Source organism: Aethalodelphis obliquidens, unplaced genomic scaffold (genome assembly GCF_003676395.1).
Source record: "Aethalodelphis obliquidens isolate GAN/ISIS:26980383/991018 unplaced genomic scaffold, ASM367639v1 scaffold15, whole genome shotgun sequence".
Lineage (NCBI taxonomy): Eukaryota > Metazoa > Chordata > Mammalia > Artiodactyla > Delphinidae > Aethalodelphis > Aethalodelphis obliquidens.
In genome coordinates this window covers 29,670,383-29,694,495 of record NW_020837959.1, presented here as the reverse complement: position 1 = coordinate 29,694,495, position 24,113 = coordinate 29,670,383, and the positions used below count along the sequence as shown (strand labels likewise).

The window sequence follows — 24,113 nt, the reverse complement described above, 5'->3', positions numbered from 1 at the left end:
TCCCTTGGGAAGGATAAACATGTTCTGCAAGTGGAAGGAAGGATGCCTGTAGCTGGTGGACAAGGAGGAAGACTAGCAATGACGCCTGGCTTTCCTTAGAATCCCTTTTCTCCCTGTAGCATAGCAATAGAACTTTTAACTGGGCACACAGCTACCCCGCTAGACATTTTCTAGTCTCCTTGGCAGTTAGAAGTGGCTACATGAATAGGTTCTTCCAATGGGATGTGAGTAGAATGAGGTGTGTAACACTCAGGATGTGAGTTTATATGGAGAAGTATGCCCTTCCGTCTCCCTCCCTCTCTTCTTCTGGCTGGTATGTAGGCATGATGATAGAAATTGGAGCAGCCATGTTTTTCACAAGGTGGAAGCCATGCATTGAGAATGGCTGGTCAACTACACAGAAGGAGCCTGGAGCCCTCTCTAGCCACCATACCAACTATCTTATTCAGCCCATCTCACCGGGAAGACACATGCACTCTCTTGCATCCATGATCTCATATGTATTATCTTGCCCTGTTTGTTGTTAGCTGGTTCAAATTGTAAACTGAAGGGATAATAACATTAGCTGAGTTCAGGTCATCATTTTCACCAATCCTAAAACGTGAGCTGGACTTTGTGGTCGACCTATCTCAGCAGGAGAACTCCTTCTTTCAGATTTCTAAATTTCCCCCCAGTTTTACTGAGATATAATTGGTATATAACATTGTATTAATTTAATGTGCACAACATAATGATTTGATATATGTATATACTGGGGAATGATTACCACAATAAGTTAACATCCATCACCTCACATAGTTACATTTCTTTTCTTGTGGTGACAGCTTTTAAGATCTACTCTCTTAGCAACTTTCAAATATATAGTACAATATTGTTAACTACAGTCACCATGTTGTGCATCAGACTTCTAAGGGTTTTTTTTTAACTTTTAAAGTTTTCTTTCTTTGTTTTATTGAGCTATAACTGACATGCAGTACTACATAAGTTTAAGTGTACAGCATAATGATTTGATGTACAAATATCATGAAAGACTTCTAAGTTTTAATGATCTCAAAATCTACAATACATAACCTATCTAGCACCCAGACCTTGGTTTCTAGTACCACTGTCTAATAAAAAGAATGAGGGTTCTTTGGAAGAAATGACTGATTCAAATACACAAGGTGAGCCTGGAGCATCTTGTAGTGATAAGTGTCAGAAAGCAGTGCTCAAAAATTTTTTTAAAGTTGGCGGGGGTGTGTCAAAGGGGCACAGCAGCCAAATGAAAGAGCTCCCAAGAGTCAAAGTTGGAATGACTTGAGGAAAAAGTGTATTCAATTGTAACCCCAAGGATAAAATAAATATCCATGAGTTTGTACTGTTATAGATAAATGAATGAGTACATTAATAATGGGGAGAAGAGATGAATCTCTCTCCCAGAATTCCAAATAAAATATGTAGATACTTCACCATAAAAGAAGGGGAACATAACTCCACATTCCTTAAGTATAGCCTGCAGGTAGTGACTTCCTTCCAAGAGTAAAGTATGGAAAAAAGCAGGTGGACAAGTAACTTTACAGTGGAGAAACAGTCATTACTTCAGCCAGGTTATCAACATCCTCATGAACACTCATAAATCATGTTGCTAGTAGGTACCCTTGATATGAAGTGAGGAAAATGCACTTTCTATCTGTGATACCCATAACTCCAGTTCAGAAAAACATCAGACAGATCCCAATTGAGGCACATCCTACAACATACCTGACCAGTTTGAGTACTCCTCAAAACTGCCAAGGTCAACAAAACTAAGGAAAGTCTGAGAAACTGTCACAGACAAGAGAAGCTCAAGGAGACATGATGACTAAATGTAATATCATGTCCTAGATGGGATCCTGGAACAGAAAAATATATTAGGTATAAACCTAGGAAACCTAATGTATCAATAGTGGTTCATCAATTATAACAAATGTACCATAAGATGTTAACAGGGGAAATAGTGTGGGGTATATGGGAACTTTCTGTACTATCTTTGCAATTTTTCTATAAATCTAAAACTTGAAAGAAACAAAGTTTATTTTTTAAAATCTAAAGTACAAAATAAATTTTTTTAATTATTTGAGGGACTTCCCTGGTGGCGCAGTGGTTAAGAATCTGCCTGCCAAGGCAGGGGACATGGGTTCGATCCCTGGTCCGGGAAGATCCCACATGCTGTGGAGCAGCTAAGCCCGCGTGCCACAACTACTGAGCCCGCATGCCACAACTACTGAAGCTTGCACACCTAGAGCCCGTGCTCCGCAACAAGAGAAGCCACCGCAATGAGAAGCCCACGCACCACAACAAAGAGTAGCCCCCACTCACCGCAACTAGAGAAAGCCCGCACGCAGCAACAAAGACCCAATGCAGCCAAAAATTTAAAAATAATAATAAATAAATGAATACGTAAATAAATAAATATTTGAAAAAACTTATTTGAAAAGATAATTCTGCTTAAGTACTTTTAAAAACGAAGCACCAGCATGATGGAAATTTCAACACCTTTAATTTAATGTGACTATCTTGCCTTCTTTCCACATAAATCTGATATGTATGTTAACCTGTCTTGGTAGCAGAATATCTGAAAATATTTGGGTTTTGCTTGATGAGCTTGGGGATAGTCTATTTCTTTTTAGAAACTAAATGCTCATTAATACATTTTCCAACTTGAGAATCAAGTATTTTCCCAAAGTTTACATTTAAGTCAAGTGTTTGAAACTTGAAACACATTTTCCCACAGAAATGTTGTTACAAACAGTGGTTAATTCCCAGGCCAGCCAGGTGAAGCTCATTAAACTCATAATAAGCAAAATAGACATCTTCAGTGAAAACAGTGTAAAACTATATTATGAAAAAAACTTGCCTTTCAAATTCAAAAGATAAATTTAAACATGCAATTTAAATTTATTCTAATCAAATCCATCACCCAGTGTCTGAGCCAAGGGCTTTCTTTGGGCCTCTTTGCAACACTGCAAATGAGGAGGGAGCGGAAGATGGAGGGTGTTAAACTGGGGTGAGTGGGAGATGGAAAGACCATAAGCACAGTCTGCGAAGGCCAGTGTGCGCTTTTGACCCAGATTGGGTGGGCAGGTTTCTACTTTGATTTCTGGGGATACAATGAAGTTGGTACCCCAAAGGACAGAGAAAGGGATAGAAAGGGGACTTTGTCTTCTCCTAATCCTAAATCTTTAATGTGCTACTATGCAGAGGGTGGGTAATAGAGTAGTCTATGGGCAGCTGGTAAGGATGAATGACCAGTTGGCTAACTCTTCAAGCTGGTGGGACTTGAGTACATGGGTGGACAGCAGTAGGCAATGGACCCGCACTCCTCACGACAGTATGCTACCGAGCAGAGGACCAAGAAAGAAAGTGGATTCACATAGGAGATCTGCAGAAATGCTGACAGGGTGTGAAGAGGATTTAAATTCCCAACAGGAAGGCTCAGAAGAGGAAACAAAGGTAAGTGGAAGAAATGAAGTTTCTTGCAGTGATATCAGCCAAAATATCAGACCCAGCTGCGGTCAGGATTTCTATAGCACAGCGAGGCCTACATTTGATGTATTTCAGGTTTGTCTATCCTGATTTGGAGACACACTATACCATTTGTTAAAATAAGGATACATCGTACCACAAAAAGAACTATAAGAACTTTTCAGAAGCATAATTGAAAAGCGAACATTTTTATCAAGTATTTCTTAAAAACAATGATACATATTTTCTTATAGTGCATTATGGATTTGAAAAATTTTTTTTTAACTGCTCTTCCTCTCCCTCTCCAGATACCCTCTCCATCAATGCTTACAACATGGTAAACATCTTTCCTTAATTTTCCTAATTTTCCATTAAGAATTCAAATATATATTGAGTGCATTTTTCAGTTTTATGAAACAACAATATGTGTTGATAATAGCAAATGTATTGTTACTACATATTGATAATGGCAGGTATATGATATGCTGTAACATAGATATGATGAATTTATTCAACCATTTCTTTATTGACAGTCACTGCTCCCTTTATTTTACTTTTCACCGCTTGGGGAAATGCTACAATAAAAATCTTCATACACATATCTTGTGTTATTCAAGTTTATGCTCACTTGTTGTTGTTAACAAACACTCTAAGCTTACCACAAGAGTTTGTTTCTAGCTCACATCACTGTCTGGTGCAAGTCAGGCTGTTACTATGAGTTTGCCTCCAATCGTGATTCCAGGGCTCCATCTTATGGTTTCCCTATCTCAGATTTCTTCGTTTCCAGCAGTCAACACGGGAGAGAGCTTGGAAGACAAGGAAAGGTTTATGACAAAGACTGGATGTATGTTAGGACACTTCTGCCCAGATTCCACTGGCTACAACCCAATCATGAGGTCCCAACCTAATTGCAAGGGAGGCTGGGAAATGCAGTCTTCCTGTGTGCCCTAACAGGAACTGGATGAACATTTAGTCAATTTTGCAAATATTTTTATATACAGTAAGTCCCTACATATGAACGAGTTCCGTCCCAAGAGCGCATTCATTAAGTCCAATTTGTTTGTAAGTCCAACAAAGTTAGCCTAGGTACCCAACTAACACAGTTGGCTATATAGTACTGTCCTATAATAGGTTTATAATACTTTTCACACAAATAACATAAAACACAAAAATAAAACATTTTTAATCTTACAGTACAGTACCTTGAAAAATACAGTAGTACAGTACAACAGCGGGCGTACAGGGGCTGGCATCGAGGGAACAGGCAAGAAGAGTTACTGACTGGAGGAGGGAGAGGAGGTGGGAGGTGGTAGAGCTGAAGGATCGTCAGCAACAGGAGACGGAGGGCGAGCTGCAATTTCACTCACACCTGACGCTGATGGCACAGGTTCTGGCTCCTTGCTGGATTCAATTCTATCGACCCTCTTGAAAAAATGATCCAGTGATGTCTGGGTAGTAGCTACTTTTTTTCTCGTCATAGATGACATCCTGGGCTTGAAATAAAGATACTGTACTACTGTACTCTATACAGTACTGTAAAGTACACAAAAGCACACTTGCAGAGGATGTATGCACGTGACAACGTACACCAGACATGTGAACTAACTTACGTGACTGGACATGCGAATGCATGTTCGCATCTTTGAAAGTTCACAGCTTGAAGGTTCGTATGTAGGGGCCTTACTGTATTGGTGGCTTTACTCCAAAGGATATATTTCTGGACTGAAATTTCTGGGCTGTGAAATTCTATATAATGTGTGTATGTCTATCACTTCACAAAAAAGGCCATGACAACTCCTATTTCTGTCAGCAGAGTAGGAATATTCAGCACCTTTCTTGCTTTTCTAAATCTCCCTTCCAAAGGTACTAAAAGACTAGAAACTCCACTGACCAGATTCCTGTGTCAACAGGGTCCTGGTTTAACTTCCACCAATGAGAGGCACTCTCACAGAAACTAGAAAAGGTGAAGAAAGCAAGCAGCCTTTATTTCATTCTAACATGTTGACACTTGGCAGAAATGGCCTGTAGTTGCTTCCAGGTGACATCCTGCATTCTGCAGAGATTACTGGCAGGGGCTTTCCCTGAAGTTCCTGCATTACCGGATTTTCTAAAAGCCAGCAATGATTTCTCCTGACTTGTTTTCTCAGTCTTTCTGACAGTTTAGTGAACATCTCATTTCTTGTATAAAACCTCTTCCTACTTGAAATACTTAAAGCAATTTGTTTCCAGACTAAGTACTAACTTACACATCAACCTAGCATTTGTCTTTTATCTTTGTTTATGACCTATTTTTTCCCACATATAATTTTTTAATTCTTACATTTCAAATATATTTGTTTTATGTTATAGCTGTGGTGTTGCTGCTTCCCAAGCCTTAGTTAACATATTCTATAAAACGTCTAATTTCTATCTTTTATAGTTAAATCATTAATTCATCTGGAACTTACTTTTGCATGTGTTGAGACTGCTAGTATCATCTATTAAATCAATCCTGTTTTCTCACCCAACTGAAATATCATCTTTGTCCCAAATATCTTGATCTATTTCTAGGCCACCTAGTCTATTCCAGTGATCTGTTTATTTTCCTGAGCAATGCCATACAGTGTTGATTGCTGTGGTTTTATAAAATGTTTTAACAACTGTTTTATAAATCTAAATTCAAAAGAGACCATCTAACACAATAACTTGTGTTACCAGGTTAACTCAGTTGTACATAAACTCATAATAAAATTTATTTTTCTATGTCTGTGCACACATTTGAACTTTCTACAAATATTAATAACAGAAACATCTGAATACTTGGCTAAAATAAGGGAGCAATGACCAATCCTAACCCGATTCCAAATGTTGGAGAAGGAGCAGCCTCACTCTTCTGACTGCTTTCATAAGTTAATGTTATAAAATTGAATTTGTAAAGTAACATTATCCTAATCAAATACTACTTTTGTCATTCATATATACTTTATATATAAGACTATAAAGGACTCTATGTAAGAGTTTGTTTAGAGAGGCGGAGTCAAGATGACTGTGTGGGAAGACGAAGAGTTAGCGTCTCCCCACAACTAGGGCACCTGCCGACCGCTGGTGGGGGACTCTGATGCCCAGGAAGACGCGAGGAACCCCAAAGTGAACTGGTAGGATGAAGGGGGACTGCGGGGGGAGGAGAAGTGGACCCCAGACAGGATGGGCACCCCTGAAGCTGGGGAGATCAGGAGAGGAGTGGAGAGGTTGATTGCCCCGCCCACTGGGACCAGGGGAGCCTGCTGAGCTCCCAGGCTGGTCCTCTGCCCTCCAAGGTTCCCCCCTACAACCGAATTGGTCCTGGGGGCATAGAAGGGAGGCTGGGGAGATCAGGAGAGGCAGGAGGCATGGGCTCTTGCAGGCTGGAGGAGCGGGAGAGGAGAGGAGGGCGTCTGCCCCGCCCACTCAAGCCCAGGAAGCCTGCTGGGCTCCCAGGTGAGGTCCCCTGCCCTCTGAGACCAGGGCTGGGGGGCACTCCTGGGCCCCTTCTGTTCCTTGAGCCTAAGCCCCACCCCCCATAGCCCCCAGGGCCTTTTCCAGCCCTGTGGGTCCTGAGCATTGGCCCCACCCACCACCCAAACCTCGCCCTTGCTTAGGCCCCGCCCTCCACAGCCAAGGCCTCCCCCCACTTCTTTTTTCTTTTCTTTTCCCTCCTCCTCTCTTTTACTATTGTGGTACTGACATACCTTCTGGTTGTTGATTCATATTTTTATATTCTTCCTAACATATCTGTTAGTTTCCCAGTCTAATTTTATTTTTTACTTTGTTACTGTTCTTTTTTTTTTTTTTTTTCTTTTCTTTTTTCCACCCCATGCACATTGAGGGATCTTGGTTCACGAGCCGGGGGGTTGGGCCAAAGCTCCTGCAATGGGAGCTCCAAGTCTGAACCACTGGACTAACAGAAAGACCCCAGGGAATATTCAACGGAGTGAGGTCTCACGGAGTTCCTCATCTCAGCACCAAGACCCAGCTCTACCCAACAGCCTAAAAATTCCAGTGTTGGAAGCCTCAGGTCAAACAACCAGTAAGACAGGAACACAATCCCACTCATAAAAAAAAAAAAAAAAATAAGACAGCAACATAATATGTCACAGATGAAGGAGCAAGGTAAAAACCTACAAGACCAAATAAATGAACAGGAAATAGGCAACCTACCTGAAAAAGAATTCAGAGTAATGATAGTAAGATGGTCCAGAATCTCGGAAACAGAATGGAGGCATGGATTGAGAACACAGAAGAAATGTTTAACAAAGATCTAGAAGAACTAAAGGACAAACAAACAGATGAACAGCACAATAACTGAAATAAAAATACACTAGAAGGAATCAATAACAGAGTAACTGAGGCAGAAGAACAAATAAGTGAGCTGGAAGACAAAACGGTGGAAATAACTGCCAAGGAGCAGAATAAAGAAAAAAGAATGAAAAGAATTGAAGACAATCTCAGAGACCTCTGGGACAACACTAAACGCATCAACATTCAAATTATAGGGGTCCCAGAAGAAGAAGAGAAAAAGAAAGGGTCTAAGAAAATATTTGAAGAGATTATAGTCAAAAACTTCCCTAACATGGGAAAGGAAATAGTCACCCAAGTCCAGGAAAAAGAGACTCCCATACAGGATAAACCCTAGGAAAAACACACCAGGACACTTATTAATCAAACTAACAAAAATTAAATTCAAGAAAAAAATATTAAAAGTAGCAAGGGAAAAACAAAAACTAACATACAAAGGAATCCCCATAAGGTTATCAGCTGATTTTTCAGCAGAAACTCTGCAGGCCAGAAGGGAGTGGCAGAATATACTTAAAGTGATGAAAGAGAAACCTACAACCAAGATTACTCTACCCAGCAAGGATCTCATTCAGTTTCGATGGAGAAGTCAAAAGCTTTTCAGACAAGCAAAAGCTAAGAGAATTCAGCACCACAAAACCAGCTTTACAACAAATGGTAAAGAAACTTCTCTAGGCAGGAAATGCAAGAAAAGAAAAGGACCCACAAAAACAAACCCAAAACAATTAAGAAAATGGTAATAGGAACATACGTATCGATAATAACCTTGAATGTAAATGGATTAAATGCCCCAACCAAAAGACACAGACTGGCTGAATGGATACAAAAAAAGACCTCTATATATGCTGTCTACAAGAGACCCACTTCAGACCTTGGAACACATACAGACTGAAAGTGAAGGGATGGAAAAAGACATTCCATGCAAATGGAAATCAAAAGAAAGCTGGAGTAGCAACACTCGTATCAGATAAAATAGACTTTAAAATAAAGACTGTTGGGGCTTCCTTGGTGGAACAGTGGTTAAAAATCCACCTGCCAATGCAGAGGACACGGGTTCGAGCCCTGGTCCGGGAAGATCCCACATGCTGTGGAGAAATTAAGCCCGTGCGCCACAACTGCTGAGCCCGAGTGCCACAACTACTGAAGCCTGAGCGCCTAGAGCCTGGGCTCTGCAACAAGAGAAGCCACCGCAACAAGAAGCCCACACAACGAAGAGGAGCCCCCGCTCACCGCAACTAGAGAAAAGCCCACGTGCAGCAACGAAGACCCACCACAGCCAAAAATAAAATAAATAATTTTTTTTAAAAGTAATAAATAAATAAATAAGCTACAAGGATACATTGTACAGCACAGCACAAGGAATATAGCCAATACTTTATAATAACCATAAATGGAGTATAATCTCTAAAAAGTTTGAATTACCATGTTGTACATCTGAAACTAATATAATATTGTAAATCAACTATACATCAATAAAAAAATGAATGCCAAAAAGGAAGAGTTTGTTTATAAAATGGGTAACATTACCAGTATTTTTTAAAACTATTGGTCTAATACATAAACTTGTGCTGCTTTTAATATCATTCAACTGTTTGTCTGATTTATTTTTCATTAAGATATAATACACATACCACAGAGTTCTTCACTCTTTAAAGTTTCCAATTCAGTTGCTCTTAGTATATTCACAAAGTGTGCAGCGATCACCACTTTGTAATTCCTGTTTGTCTGATTTTCTTTTTTATTATTTAAAAAAATGGAAAATCAAAAGTATAATTTTCATTCAATAAATATCATTTGATCCTTAGGCAGTTTTGTTGCAGAAAGTAAAGTTCATGATTTTAGAATGATGGTAGCAATTCATCAACAAAGTAATCAGTTTTCACACAGTTTCAATAACTGCAGCAATTTCCTTGAACTGTCTGTAGAAATTCTGGAGAGAAAGGGGAAAAACAATATTAATTTTGCTTTTAGAGGCTATTTAAGTAGTTCTTTTAATTATATCTAACCAGCAGAGGCTCTAGAACATATTAAGTTTGCATTTTAATGTTACTTCCTCAACTATTATTATTCAAAAGTTACTATAAGAAACAAACAGGTGTAATTTGGTGCAAGCAAAAATACTACTGTAGAGTCGGATAATTAGCTCATAAATAAGCTTTTTAAAAGCATCCAACGAAGTTCTTTGAGATCACAACAGAAAGATTTATTAAATGCCCAGCACTGTTCTCAACAATGAAGACTTTAAAAAAATGACAGATTGGTTCCCAGGCTCTGAACCACTTTTAATACAGTGAAAGACTGCATTTCAGGGTGATAGGGGCTGTCTTGTCAGTTATACTAAGAGGGACCCAACACTGACAGTAGCTTACATGGTAGAAGCTTATTTCTCTTTCAATTAAAAACTAAGCTGGTATGGTAGTTCTCCTGTAGAAGTCATCAGATAAAACATCAGATAAAAAAGGGATCAAATTCTGTTTTCCTTTCTTATTCTCTACTTGCCGAGAAGTAGGAAGCAAATTTGATATACTCTAATGATTCCATCCTTGTATTTTCCCTCTTCTTTGGACTTAATTCTCTATTTTGCTACTTAAAAGAGTATCTGTATTTTCTTTTAACTCATATGTAAGTTTATTATGGAACGAAGGAGGAAATAACCATTTCTTAAAAAATATATACTCATGATCATAATTTCAGCTACTAGAAAGATAAAAGTCAAAAGCTCAAAGAATGCTCCTTGGTGCTCAGTCCTATAATGTGACTAACAGGCTGTTCGCCTGGTTAGCTGTAAGCCACGTAAGAACTACCTCTAAAAGAGTTGCCCCATTTGTGATCTTTTGACTATGAGAAAAAAATTTTAAGAGATGGAATCAGGGAGCACAAATGTGGCAAAGAAAAATAAGAATTAGGCCAGTATTATGAATTACAAAAGGACTGAAACCTATATTCCTTTTGGAAGTAGATTTGGTCTTTATGTTCAGTTGCAAGCTACTCACATATCACAATACACTACATTTAGTTCCTTCCAACCAAGTCCTAATTTGCTTCCAAGACACCATTTAGCATTAAAAATAATGAATCTGTGACCCTTTTTTTGTTCTACAGCAGACACAGCTGTTCTAAAAATAGGAATCAAAAGGAGAGAACATCCTTAAAATGTAATTTGTAAAACAGAACTACAATATAACCCACAAATCTCACTTCTGGGTATATATCCAAAGGAAATAAAATCACTACCTCAAAAAGTTATCTGCACTCCCACATTCAGTGCAGCATTACTCACAATAGCAAGGTATGGAAACAACCCAAGTGTCTGTTGACAGATGAATGGATAAAGAAAATGTGGTGGAAAAAAAAAAAAAAGAAAAGAAAATGTGGTGTGTATATATACACAACAGTATACTATTCATCCTTTAAAAAGAAGGAAATCCTGCTATTTTTGACAACATGGGTGAACCTGGAGGACACTATGCTAAGTAAAATAAGCCAGACACAAAGACAATACTGCATGATCTCACTTATATGTGGAATCTAAAAAAATTGGAATTCATGGTAACAGAGAGTATGCTATAAGAAATAATTCATATCTGTTCACTCACCAAAGGGATCAAAACAAACAAAAACAAAACTCTAAGGCCAGTTAAACTAGCCAAAGACAAAGCATTTCCCTGTATGTACATTGAAAAGAAAATGATTTCTCATCCACCCCCTTTCTTCCTTTCTTGCTTACAGATAAGAGGTAGAATAATAATATATATAATATTGGATACGAAAAAAAAAATATATATATATATAACATGATTCTATAAATAAACTATTGAGTTACTCTAATCCCCAGCAGATAAAATTACCCATCAAGTACTAGAGGTCTGATCTACATTTTGTAAACATTATTAGTCAGAAAATTCAGGGTCAATACTGCTCAAAGGTAAGATTTATTTAGCTTAATCACTCTTGAATATTAAGCCTAAGAAGAATAAAACAGTTAAATGCAAAGTAAATATCCTGCTAGAAAAGATGCAAATTTCTTAAACACACTCACAGATGAGTCCTTGAAAGTGATGGAGTGTCAGTATACAAATTCAGCATATTATATTGAAAATATTGAAAATAATTTATCAAATTCCCAAATAAAGTAAATCCAGATCTTTTGCATGTAAAGCACATCAAAACAATTGCAAATAAAAACAGTTAAAATTTTCTCTTAAAGAAGATTTTATGCATCTTTTTAAACAGTAATTACAGAACAATGGCTAAACTGAATGAGTTTTATCACAAACCTGAAACTGTGGAATTGTCATTTCGAAGGACTTGTTCTTTACTTGGCCTGAATGATCTGCCACTTTGAGCATCACTGCAACGTAAGGATACTTAAGTGATCTGCAGCTGTCTGAGCTCACAGCCATACCCAGCTTCCACTGAAAATCTATTAGCTGTAATGAAACAGTACACAATACACCAGTTATAATATTGCCCTGAATGAAGATATTTATTCAATTTTACTGCTCTCATATTCAAGTTTTAATTTCAAGGCCAGTCAGAATAAAAGAAAATATCTTCATTTTAATATTGTTAGGGGGATATAATAATCAAATGAACACAGAGAGAGGCAATAAGAGATGTAAACAGGGTTGGAAAACAACACTGTCATAATTACAAAAGGGAAAAAACAAAAGTCTCCACCTGATGTGTTATGGAGGTAGATGTGGCAGTACTAGTTTTCTTTTCATTTTGCTCCTGTGCTTAAGGGGACTCCAAACGTTTTGGACCATCTCTTATCTCATTTTCCTGTTCCACATATGCCTTGCCCCATTCCACAACCCAAAAGTCCTAAAATGGAAGATGAGTTATATACCATCTTCATATTTGATTGAGGCATACATGGGACCATACCAGTTTCTTTCCTCACCACAGTCCTTGACATGAAACCTTACACTATTGGGGAAGGTGGTTTTAGATTTCATCACTGTTGATGATGGATACCTGCCACGTGATGTGCTATGCAGTTTACATGTATTTAATGCCTCACTGAATCATCATAACATTATAGGCTATTATTTCCATTTTGCAGGTGACAAAACTGAATTTCAGAGAGCTTACGTAATATGCACAAAGTCATGCATTTCTGGACTCATAACTGAAACCAAACTCTGTTTGACTCCAATGATTACATGCTTATTGACTCCTGGTTGCCTCAATACCTTCTAGCTAATTCTTTTCAATGATTGTTCAGTGTTGCCATGGCATAAAACAGGACTGGATAAATGCAACCCTTAATACTGAGTTTAAAAACATAAGACAATAAATGGAGGAATTTTGTGTCTTGTTCCCAAAGCTTCGAAAGATATGTAGTACCTAGCAGGCACTCACAAAAAATACCTGTCTATTGACTGATACCTTTTGCTACCAAATGAATGCTTACTGGGCAAATAGCTTTACATATTAATAAAAAAATTTTTATAAAAGGTGGGATTAGTGTAAGGACCAAAATTTCCTCCTGTCTTCATACTGGCATTAGACGAACCAGCTACAGCATGAAGGGCAGGCTGGTCCCGACAAAAGGTTAACATCTTTGATAAGTAAAAAGACTGTACAGGTACTTCTTAAAGTTTCCCATACAAAAATAGAGAAAGGATAGTAGGTTAATAAGAAAAGAACTACAAACAGCTAATAAGCATATGGAAAGGAAACAGGGAAATGCAAATTTAAAACACAAAGAGATACCACTACACACCTACCAAAATGGCAAAATTTTAAGTCTGATGATTCTAAAACTGGCAAGAAAGGATGTATCACAGTGCTGCTGATGGAAGTCTAAATTGGGTCAATCTTTCGGAAAATTGGCTTTACTTAAACTGCAGTTACGCATATCCAGTGATCCGGTGATTCAATTATTAGGGATATAACCTAGAAAAACAGTATACTTGGGGCTTCCCTGGTGGCACAGTAGTTAAGAATCTACCTGCCAATACAGGGGACAGGGATTCGAGCCCTGGTCCGGGAGGATCCCACATGCCACAGAGCAACTAAGCCCGTGCGCCATTAACTACTGAGCCTGTGCTCTAGAGCCTGCGTGCCACAACTACTGAAGCCCGTGCACCTAGAGCCCGTGCTCTGAAACAAGAGAAGCCACTGCATTGAGAAGCCCGCGCACCACAATGAAGAGTAGCCCCTGTTGCAGCAACTAGAGAAAGCCTATGTGCACCAACGAAGACCGAACACAGTCAAAATAAATAAATTTATTTTAAAAAGTTAAAAAAAAAAAAAGAATCCACCTGCCAGTGCAGGGGACACGGGTTCGAGCCTTGATCGGGGAAGATCCCACATGTCGCGGAGCAACTAAGCCTGTGCGCCACAACTACTGAGCCCATGTGCCACAACTACTAAAGCCCACCGGCCTAGAGCCTGTGCTCCGCAACAACAAAAGCCACTGCAATGAGAAGCCCACCCACCACAACGAAGAGTAGCCCCTGCTCGCCGCAACTAAAGGAAGCCCTTGCGCAGCAATGAACACCCAAAGCTGCCAAAAATAAAATAAATATTTTAAAAAAGGAAAAACAGGATGTTTATGTGAGAATGTTCCTAGCAGCTATATTCAAAATAGCCCTAACCTATAAACAACCCAGATGTTCATCAGTAATAAAACGGACAAATGAAATGCTGTACAGCAATGAAAATGAACTTCAGCTACACTTAACACCAAAAATCCTGAAAGAAACAAGTCAAAAAGTTATGTGATTCCATGCACTTAAACTTGAGAAACAGGAAATATTATACTGTTTAGTGATGCATACACAGATGGCAAAACTATAAAAAGAAGCAAGAATATGACTATCACAAAAGGATAATTATTACCTCTAGGGAGGAGGGCGGGAGATATATGATTGGGAAGGGGCATGTGGTGGGCTTCTGGGGTACTGGTAATGTTCGATTTCTTGAGTTTTGATTGTAGTGACACAGATGTTCACCTTTAAAGTACCCATTTTTTTGGTAACTATTTGAGGGGATGGAGGTTAACTAGATGTACTGTGGTAATCATTTTGCAGTATATGTATGTCAAGTCATTATGCAGAGCTGTATTTCAATTATATCTCAATAAAACTGGAAAAAGTAAAATTATTCATTAAACAGTCCAAATGTTCTGCACGTTTTGGTATAGATGTTATCTTGCACATATAGCAGGGGGAGGGGAGGATATGTTAGTGAGCTCCACATTTCTGGTTGAAAGGAAAAATTTATTTAGGGTAGGTGATCAAAGGAAAGCTTCAGAGGAGACAGAGCTCAGTTTTGAAGAATAACAGAACTGAAATTGAGAGGAAAAAATTTGTTTTATTTATATATTCCATAAATACACACCTAGCAAAGAATAAGTGCTTAATAAATATTAAGCTGAACCAACTAGAGATAAAAGTAGTTCATATCGGGCTTCCTGGTGGCGCAGTGGTTGGGAGTCCGCCTGCCGATGCAGGGGATGCGGGTTCGTGCCCCGGTCCGGGAAGATCCCACATGCCGCGGAACGGCTGGGCCTGGGAGCCTTGGCCGCTGAGCCTGCGCGTCCGGAGCCTGTGCTCCGCAACGGGAGAGGCCACAACAGTGAGAGGCCCACGTACCAAAACACAAAACAAAACAAAAAACAAAAAGTAGTTCATATCTGGCTGAGGGATAGAGCACACTGTCTCAAAGTGAAAGGCTCTTATAAGGAAGTATGGAAAATAAGGCTGACAAGAGATCAAGAATCAAGAGGCCAGTAATTTTTTGCAAATTGTACAAGTTTTCAGAATACTCTCATTTACAGTTGACCCTTAAACGATGTGGGTTTGAACTGCAGGGATCCACTTATACACAGATACTTTTCAATAGTTAATACTACAGTACTACACGGTCTGCAGTTGGTTGAATCCACATGTATGCAGAGGAACCTAGGATATGTGACAAGTAGGATGAAGCTGATCCTGTGAAGAATGGATCACTAGGTCTTGATGATCATCTACAGTTAAGGGAGGTATCAAAGACAACTATAAAATTTTGAGCCCAGATGACTGGGAGAATATATCATATATGAATCAGGACTTTTTACATTTTAAGCCCAAAAGTATTATCAAGAAGTGATAATTAACCTATATGAGAAAAGAATCTAAAAAAGAATGAATATATGTATAACTGAATCACTTTGCCGTACACCTGAAACTAACACAACATTGTAACTTAACTATACTCCAATAAAATTTTTTAAAAAGTGATAAGGAATATCTAAATAGGAATGTTCAATAAGTGGATAAAAATTCAAGAACAGAATTCATGGGAGTTCATGATTAGAGATAGTTTTATATCAGTTCAATGGTGATATTCAAGAAAGTAACTTAACACTTTTTAAACATATTTGCCCCATATAACTCCTTGATGCAAGAAGTTCCATTTTTACTGTCCATAGTAAAATGGGAGATAAAACATTGCTTATTTGACTCTAAAAGTATGAAATAAAACTCTGGATTATCCAGAACATTTTAAGCAGAAAAGCAATTAAGGAACACAATGTTGGAATTCACTGACCATTACAATGGTGAAACTGGCAGGTGGGGAAATTGGGAGAGCTGCCATTTACTGTGCAAAGCTGGTATTCATGAGTACAAGAGCTGGGATTAGGGTTATGGGATGAGAATTTCCCAAATTCTGAACTGAACATTTAAATGCAAATTATCAATAAAAGCAAACCTTCTAATAAGTGTGACTGAGCCTTAAACAGGAATTAACTACAGAGGAGATTTTAAAAAGAATAAAAAAAGAAAAAACAAAAAAATCAGAACAGGGCGAACATCACTATGGAGAATATTAAGAATGAAGTAAGAATGAAGTAGCCTCAAAATTCTTGTAGAATTAAGCAAATGATTTAAAAAGAAAAATGTACAGAGAAAAAAAGCTAGTAGTAAAAAAAATACAGGAATAACCAGAAGTAAAATGAATACAAAGAAGAAAAATAATCAGAAAGCAAATATAGATTAAGAGGTAAACAAAGAAATTAGCTGTAGTCTGTCACACTAAAAAATAGTTGATATGGTGGCTGAAGTTACTGTTAACATAAAAACATCACTATAAAAACCGTGTACAGGGGCTTCCCTGGTGGCGCAGTGGTTGAGAGTCCGTCTGCCGATGCAGGGGACACGCGTTCGTGCCCCGGTCCGGGAAGATCCCACATGCCACGGAGCAGCTGGGCCCGTGAGCCATGGCGGCCGCTGAGCCTGCGCGTCCGGAGCCTGTGCTCCACAGCAGGAGAGGCCACAGCAGTGAGAGGCCCGCGTACCGCAGAAAAAAAAAAAAAACTGTCTACAAAGAAAAAAATTTTTAAGACCATTTCGGTTTAAATTTAATTTTTATTTTTCAAAACATAACAGGAGAAAATTTAAAAAATAATCGTGTAAAACTGCATCATCTTAAAAACTATGTTCATATTCCTGTGTCCCCGTTTCTAGTCTTTGTATGCAATTTTTATAGCTACAGTCACAAAATACACACTTTTATGTTCTCTCCTTTTTTAAATGAAAGTTTTCAAATGGAAAGAATGTTAAGCATTCTGCACATATTAATCTCTCCCAAAGTACTACAAGGAAAAGACTGATTAAACTCATCCAAGGATACAACACTAATAGAGCTGGTATTCAAACCCAAATTTGTCTGATTCCATATTCCATGCCTTTTTCATTATACCTAGCTGCAACATGACTACCATTCAGAATTAAACCAAGTCCTAATAGGTCAAGAAAGTAGACAGGTCTGGGACAGGGCAAGCGTGTTTGGCATCTCCTAAATGCTAGGCCTGAACTGTCCAGTATAGTAGCCACTAGCCAACTGTGACTATTTAAATTAATTTAAAATGAATAAAAGATTCAGTTCCTCAGTTGGACTAGCCACGTACAAAGTGCTCAAGAGCCATGTGTGGCTAGTGCTACCATACTGGATAGCGCCAACAGAGAACATTTCCATCATTGTAGAAAGTTCTATTGGACAGTGCTGTGCTAAACTCTGTGCTTCGTACTTTGTATCTGCAGATATTGATTATGGCATGAGTTATTAGCAAATTTTACTTGAAAATTCATATTAGCTCTAGCCTAAGTGGACAACTTTTGCTAAGTCATTAGCCTTTCTCATCTTGCTTAACGGCACCTTCATCCATGCTTTGATTTTCTTCATAGCACTTAACGGTTTCTAAAATTATGTTAACTTATTCATCCCCTGTGTCCCCAAGGAAATGGCATTATGAATCCAGTTACTACTGAATCTATTACAACATTATCTGATAGAAAGTGAATATTCAAATAAGTATCTGTTGAACGGTTTAGAAGTTCTGGGGTATGTGGTAACTGGTCTCCAAAGATAGCCTCCAGCAATTAATTCCACCCGGCTCTGTAAGTACACGTCACTCTTCACATCAAGAAGTGGAGCTTATTTTCTCTCTGCACGAATCTGAGCTGTGCCTGTGATTGTTTTGACAAGTAGAATATGGCAGAAGAGGTGTTCTGGAATCTTTGAGCCTAGGCCTTAGGAGAACTGGAAGTGTGTCCTTCCTTCTTCATGGAATGCTGGCTCTTGGGACTCTCCTTGGAACCCAGCCACCATGATGTGAGCACCCACATGAAGGAGAACCGAGTCACGCCAATGATCAGCTCTAGCTCAGCTCATAGCCCAAGTCATGACTAGCACGTGAGTGAGCCCTCTTCACTTCCACCCAGCTAAGGCTCCTAGATGACTGAAGCCCCAGCTGACATGATAAGGAGTAGAAACCACCACCCAGCTAAGCCCAGTTAACCCAAAGACTCATGAGAGACAATTAAACAACTGTTTTAAGTCACTAAGTTTAGGGTGGTTTGTTATGTAGTGACAGATAACTAAAACAGAGCAAACACAACTAGCTGAAAATAGCTTTGTTAATAAACTTATTACGATATACGATTTATCAAAAATGAATTCTCAAAACTATACAATCTGAACTATATTGGTTTATAGAAACTGTAGCAAATATAAATAATCAAAACAATGTTTCATATTTGGTTAGTGTTAATACACCAGTAAAAATAATCCAGAGAACAAAAGCGTTTCCCATTAAACACAATCGCTACTAGTAAGTTCACAGTACTACTGCCATGCAACACAAAACAAGTATCAGCTTTCCTCAAAATGGTTTTTAATCCTCATTTCTTTTCTGATGACCCCCATTTTCTAAGTGACTCAGGTTTGAAACTTCAGTCAACTTTGATTTTTCTCTCTCCCTTACACAAAACACTTATGAATCGCTAGGTACTGAAGATTTTATTTCAGCCAATGCCACTTATTCCCTTCTTCCCAATCTCACTGTTACAGAGCCTTTTAAAAGGCTTGCCTTCAATTTTACTGCAGCCTCCTAATCAGTTTCTTGCCTAGAGTCTTCCTCAGTTCCAATCCACAGGATGGACTCTAAACACTACTTATAAACTTACCAAATCTAAACTTGTAATGTCTACTGCCTCAGGAACTAGTTAACCCTTCCCCTAGCACTTAAGTCATCTCACAGCATAGTCCCAAACAGCTTTCCCACTCGTGCTCAAGCTGGACCGCATCCTCTCTTTATTTTTATTTTTTTTGCGGTACGCGGGCCTCTCACTGTTGCGGCCTCTCCCGTTGCAGAGCACAGGCTCCGGACGCGCAGGCTCAGCGGCCATGGCTCACGGGCCCAGCCGCTCCGCGGCATGTGGGATCTTCCCTGACCAGGGCACGAATCCGTGTCCCCTGCATCGGCAGGCGGACTCTCAACCACTGCGCCACCAGGGAAGCCCCGCATCCTCTCTTTAAATTATCTTTCAGTCTTCAAACCTTTGCTCATGCTGCTCACCCCTCTTGGAATACAACTCTCAAACACCTATTTAAAATTCAAAACTCCTCTCAAATTCTACTTGCTCTGTAAAGTCTTTCCTGGTTTACTCAACTTTTCTATGAATGGTCACGTCACTTCTTACACCCCAGCACTTAGAACATTCTGACTTGAACAGTAGTCATCTGTGGATCTGTCTCCCTCCCCCACCATCTACTAGACCGTAAACTCCCTGAGGGGAGTTCATACATCCTTACATGACTTGTAGCACCCAACAGGACACACAGAAGAACAAAAACAGACATACGTTTATGAACTATTACACAAACTGTACAAAAACTTAAGTCACTGTCTCATATACGGAAGAGGGAAAAGGGCACTAGATATTGTGCGTCAATATACATATTTCTGTTGATTTATACCATAAAACTGGCAAGCAGGAAAACAATAAAATGTGGCAACAACAGGAACAATCATTCATCTATGATAAGGAGTTCTAACTAGACATCTATAAAAAAGAACCATGAATTACTTCAAAACAGTGATTATCAGCATCAGAATGTGAAGTAATGAGTAACCTTAGACCTTCTGGTGCTGGACAAGGTAGCACGACAGTTTGTTAAATTTAACAAGTTCAGACTCTGAAGTTAGACAGACCTGAGTTTGAATCTCAGCTCTGCTACCTTCAACCCATGTGACTTTGGGCAAGTTACTATGTCTCTATGCCCCAATATTCAGTTAAATATTTACGAAACAATACTATGTTCTAGGCACTGGGACTATAAAAAATAAAACAAAGGGTTCCTGACCTCAGGAACTTACGTTCTAGTAGGGAAGACAGACAATAAGCAAATATATATACAGTGTCGTTGTACTAAGTGTTATAAAAAGAATTTTTTAAAATGCAGGTAAGGGGACAGAGTGACCAGGAAGGCTATTTAGATAGAGCCTGGGGGAGACCTCTGTGAGGAGGTAGGTTTTGAATAGAAAGACACCTGAGTAAAGTGAAGGAAAAAGCCACAAGAATAACTGGAGAAACGAGCATTCTGGACAGAGGGAGAAGCATGCCTGGCCTGCGCAGGGAACAGCAATGAGGCTCGCATGGCTGGAGTGGCGTGAGCTAGGAAGAGAGGTAAGAGACAAAGAAACACTTTCTGAAGGGCCTTTAGGTCAAGTAAAATACTTAAGACATTTTTCTAGTGAGACAGTACTCTCTTAAATGGCTTTGAGCAGGGAAAAGACCTGGTCTAACTTAGACCACAAAAGTCTCCTCCAGATTGATGAACAGGGCATTAAGTTTAAGAAGGAAAACAAAAAGACTCAATTGGGAGACCATTACGGTATCTACACAAGAGGGTGGTGCTTGGGACTCAGGTGGCAGCAAGGCGAGGTAAATTTAGAGAATATTCTTAAAGGTAGAGAAAACAGTATTCTGATGGATTGTATGCGGGGTCTGCACTCTCACGGGAGGTGTGGTCCCAGTTAGCCTCGCTGATTCTTATATTGGTGAGAAATATTTAAAGAAAGAAAGAAGGTATTATAGCTCAAGGAATTTAAACTAGTGTTAGCCCTAAAAATTAGCTATATCTGGTACATTTAAAAAGCATATACTACAAACAGAAATGACTTACTGCTAGGTCAAGGCTTTTCTCCCCTACAAGACTGCTGAATACACATAATCATTTTATCTAGCAATATAATATTTAAAAAACACATCATGAACTATGAATAAAAAGGTTCAATTTAAGAGTTCCTGGAGGTAAAACTCACAAAAGTGTGAGGTCCCCCTAATGACTGGGGTGTAGGTGGGTGCCTGAGATTTTAACTCAGCCTTGTCCACGCTGAGCCTCCAGTAATTCATCAATTATGGTTTAGGTTTTCCTACCCCTAGCACTGGTTTTCACAGAGGTTTCTGTTCTGGTTAAGTTGTGCTTCTCTGTATTCACCTGTCTCTCCAATTTGGGAGACAGGAGCTTGCCCTGTGACCTCATTTTTCTGACTTATCCAAGAAGAACTGTTCATTTTTCAGTCTATTCAGCTTTTCATTTATTTTAAGGCACAGGTTGGGCTTTATAAGAAGGCGGCAGGAGGGTCAGAATCAGAGAAGGCAATAGGATGATGCTGGCAGAAAGAGAAGTGATGACAGAAGCAGAGGCTGGAAGGATGTGCTTTGAAGATGGAAGTAGATGCCATTGCTAAGGAACACAGGCAGCCTCTAGAAGCTGAAACAGACAAGGAAGCAGATTCTCCCTTAAAACCTCCAAAAGGAACACAGCCCTGCTGGCAACCTTGGCTTTAGTCCCACAAGACTAATTTTGGACTTCTGATCTCCAGCACTATAAGGATAAATTTGTGTTGTTTTAAACACACCTCCCCCTACACACACCCCCAAAAAGTTCAACTTTTAAAACCCTATAATCTAGTATAATTCAGTTTCAGGATACCTTACGCAAACATATGACTTAATGTAAGTATAATAAATGGATAAGATGATTTCTGAGACATTGAATCAAAGTTATTGAGCAGTAACTCAGATCAAAGCCAGATAGGGGGTTGACTACTATCTGAGTTTCCCCCTATCTCCCAGGAATCCTCAAAAACAACAGAAAAATCAGCTGGAGACAGATGTCACAGAGCAGTCAAAGGACATCTCTCAGCCCCCGTGTTCTCATTATTTATCTCAGCCCTTTCTTATACTTTGTGGTCCTGGGTAACTCCTATATTTCAAATACTCTAGTTTTAGTACTCTTCTTCTGGGAAGTGTTATAAGCTATTTGCCTAAAAACAGTTTATTAGCTGAAACAGGACGGGAACACTCAGAACAAAGAGACAGTCCTAAGACATATTTAAAAAATCAAATTGTTATTCCAAGCATAAAAAAAACAGACACTGAAAGGTTAAAGAGGTAAACTCTCCCTCTTCCACAAACTGCTTTTTAAAGACTTAAGAAAAGGTTTGCGCAGCTATCTTTGGAAATTTTGATAATTTCTTCTCTCTATATATTACATCCCCAAATACTATGTACCTAGTATCAAATCAACGGCGCTTAATCAAGGAAGAACAATATTTGGTCTGTACTCTTCGGGCTGGAGTGGGTGGGGAAGATTAAATTACAATGGCAGTGGCTACTACCTCAGAAGCCAAGTGGAAGGAGCAATGCAGGGTGGCGGGAGGAAAGGCACGGGCTCACGGACATGGGCCTTGGTTTGGGGTTGAGCTGGGGAAGGCTCACGGTGGCATCGTCCCGCGGCTGCCAGAGGCGGGCGGAGGACCAGGTGCAGCCGCCCGCCACTTGTCCAGCCGAGGCCGGCGGAGGCCGCGAGGGATGGCCACTCACTCACCTGGTTGGTGACCTGAAATGGAAGCAGAAAACACAATTTAGGGAACGATCTTTCTTGCTCCGGAGCCCACTGCCCCGGCTCCTTCCAGGCCAGGTCTTACCTTGGCCTTAGCATCCAGCTGTGGCTCGCTACACCCCTCCATAGCAGCGCCCCAGAACCCCACCACCCACTCAGGTGGAAGCTCCCGGGGCCACCACCCCTTCCGCTTCCTCTTCCCGCCCCTCGCGGCCCGTCGCACGCAGCGGACGTGGGGGGAGGAGGGCAGAAACATCTTTGTATACCTCATCCTTAATCTCAATTAGACATCAGTTTTATGGAGCCGATCAGTAACAACGGAAACACTGTAGGGGAAAAGGTCCGAAAACTGGCAGATACCTTGTGAAGGGAAGGATAGATTATCTTTTAGGTGCCGTCGCCCCCTACTTATGCCATGGACGTGGACTCTTCCTGCCTGCAGCGCCAGGCGCCCTTTGAGCGAGCGCAGACTTGTAGCTGCGCAGACTTGTTAGAAATTGATGCTAACCGAGTTTGAAAGCTGTGGGACAATCGCTCCCCCTTCCCCACAGATGTTTGTCCTGCGAGGGAGATGCCAATGGGACCTTTAGTTTTATGATTAGCTTCTGTCACTCGGATTCATTTCACTGGCCTAGCTTGGAGGTAGGGTGGGCATGCTTTTTGTTACGCTCCTTCGTGGAGGATAACACGAAGTGCTGGGAGCTTTATAGTCACATAAGCCTGAATCTAAAACCCTCTACCACTCAGCTGTACGCCTTGAGTAAAGGTAGACTTTCCGGAGATCGGCTTTCTAATTCGTAAAACTCAGGCTGTAGATATTTGTCTCACAAGGCTTTATGAAAGGTTCTGTGACATCCCATATGTAAAGCACATAGCAAAGTTCCTGAACATAGCGAGTACTCAATAAATACCAGCTCCTATCATCATCGTCATGATAGTCAATCCTCAGAAGAAGCCTATAAGTTATCTAGATCACAAATTATCTCCATTTTAAAGTTGAGAAAATGGAAATTCAGGAATGTTAAGCAATATCAGCTAACTAATAGATAAAACTTCAAACTCTGGTTTTAATGTACGGTCTGCAATCTAATTGCAGAGAACTCCAGAGGGGTTTAGCGCTCCCAGTG

The 24,113-nt window shown here is 39.7% G+C and overlaps 1 protein-coding gene across 2 annotated transcripts; it reads right to left on the bottom strand.

Moving 5' to 3' along the window:
- Window positions 1–9,275: 9,275 nt before the first annotated feature.
- Window positions 9,276–23,170, bottom strand: COMMD6 (COMM domain containing 6). 2 transcript variants are annotated; one of them, XM_027116072.1, is made up of 5 exons: window positions 23,072–23,170; window positions 22,972–22,983; window positions 12,072–12,224; window positions 11,029–11,104; window positions 9,276–9,724 (listed from the first exon to the last, which is right to left on the bottom strand). In XM_027116072.1, exons 1-4 carry the CDS (start codon window positions 23,111–23,113, stop codon window positions 11,030–11,032), a joined length of 282 nt encoding a protein of 93 aa, XP_026971873.1. In that variant the 5' UTR covers window positions 23,114–23,170; the 3' UTR covers window positions 9,276–9,724; window position 11,029. The 2 variants fall into 2 exon arrangements, with proteins under 2 accessions (XP_026971873.1, XP_026971874.1); XM_027116073.1 differs by lacking the exon at window positions 11,029–11,104.
- Window positions 23,171–24,113: the final 943 nt, after the last annotated feature.

What these genes read in the sequence shown, in the direction of transcription:
- COMMD6 (XM_027116072.1), bottom strand. Translation starts at nt 23,113, where the DNA reads ATGGAGGGGTGTAGCGAGCCACAGCTGGATGCTAAGGCCAAG. An exon ending in TGACAATTCCACAGTTTCAG is followed by an intron (nt 11,105 to 12,071) that starts GTTTGTGATAAA and finishes ATCTGTCAACAG; the next exon opens with ACACTTGGGTTGTTTCCATA.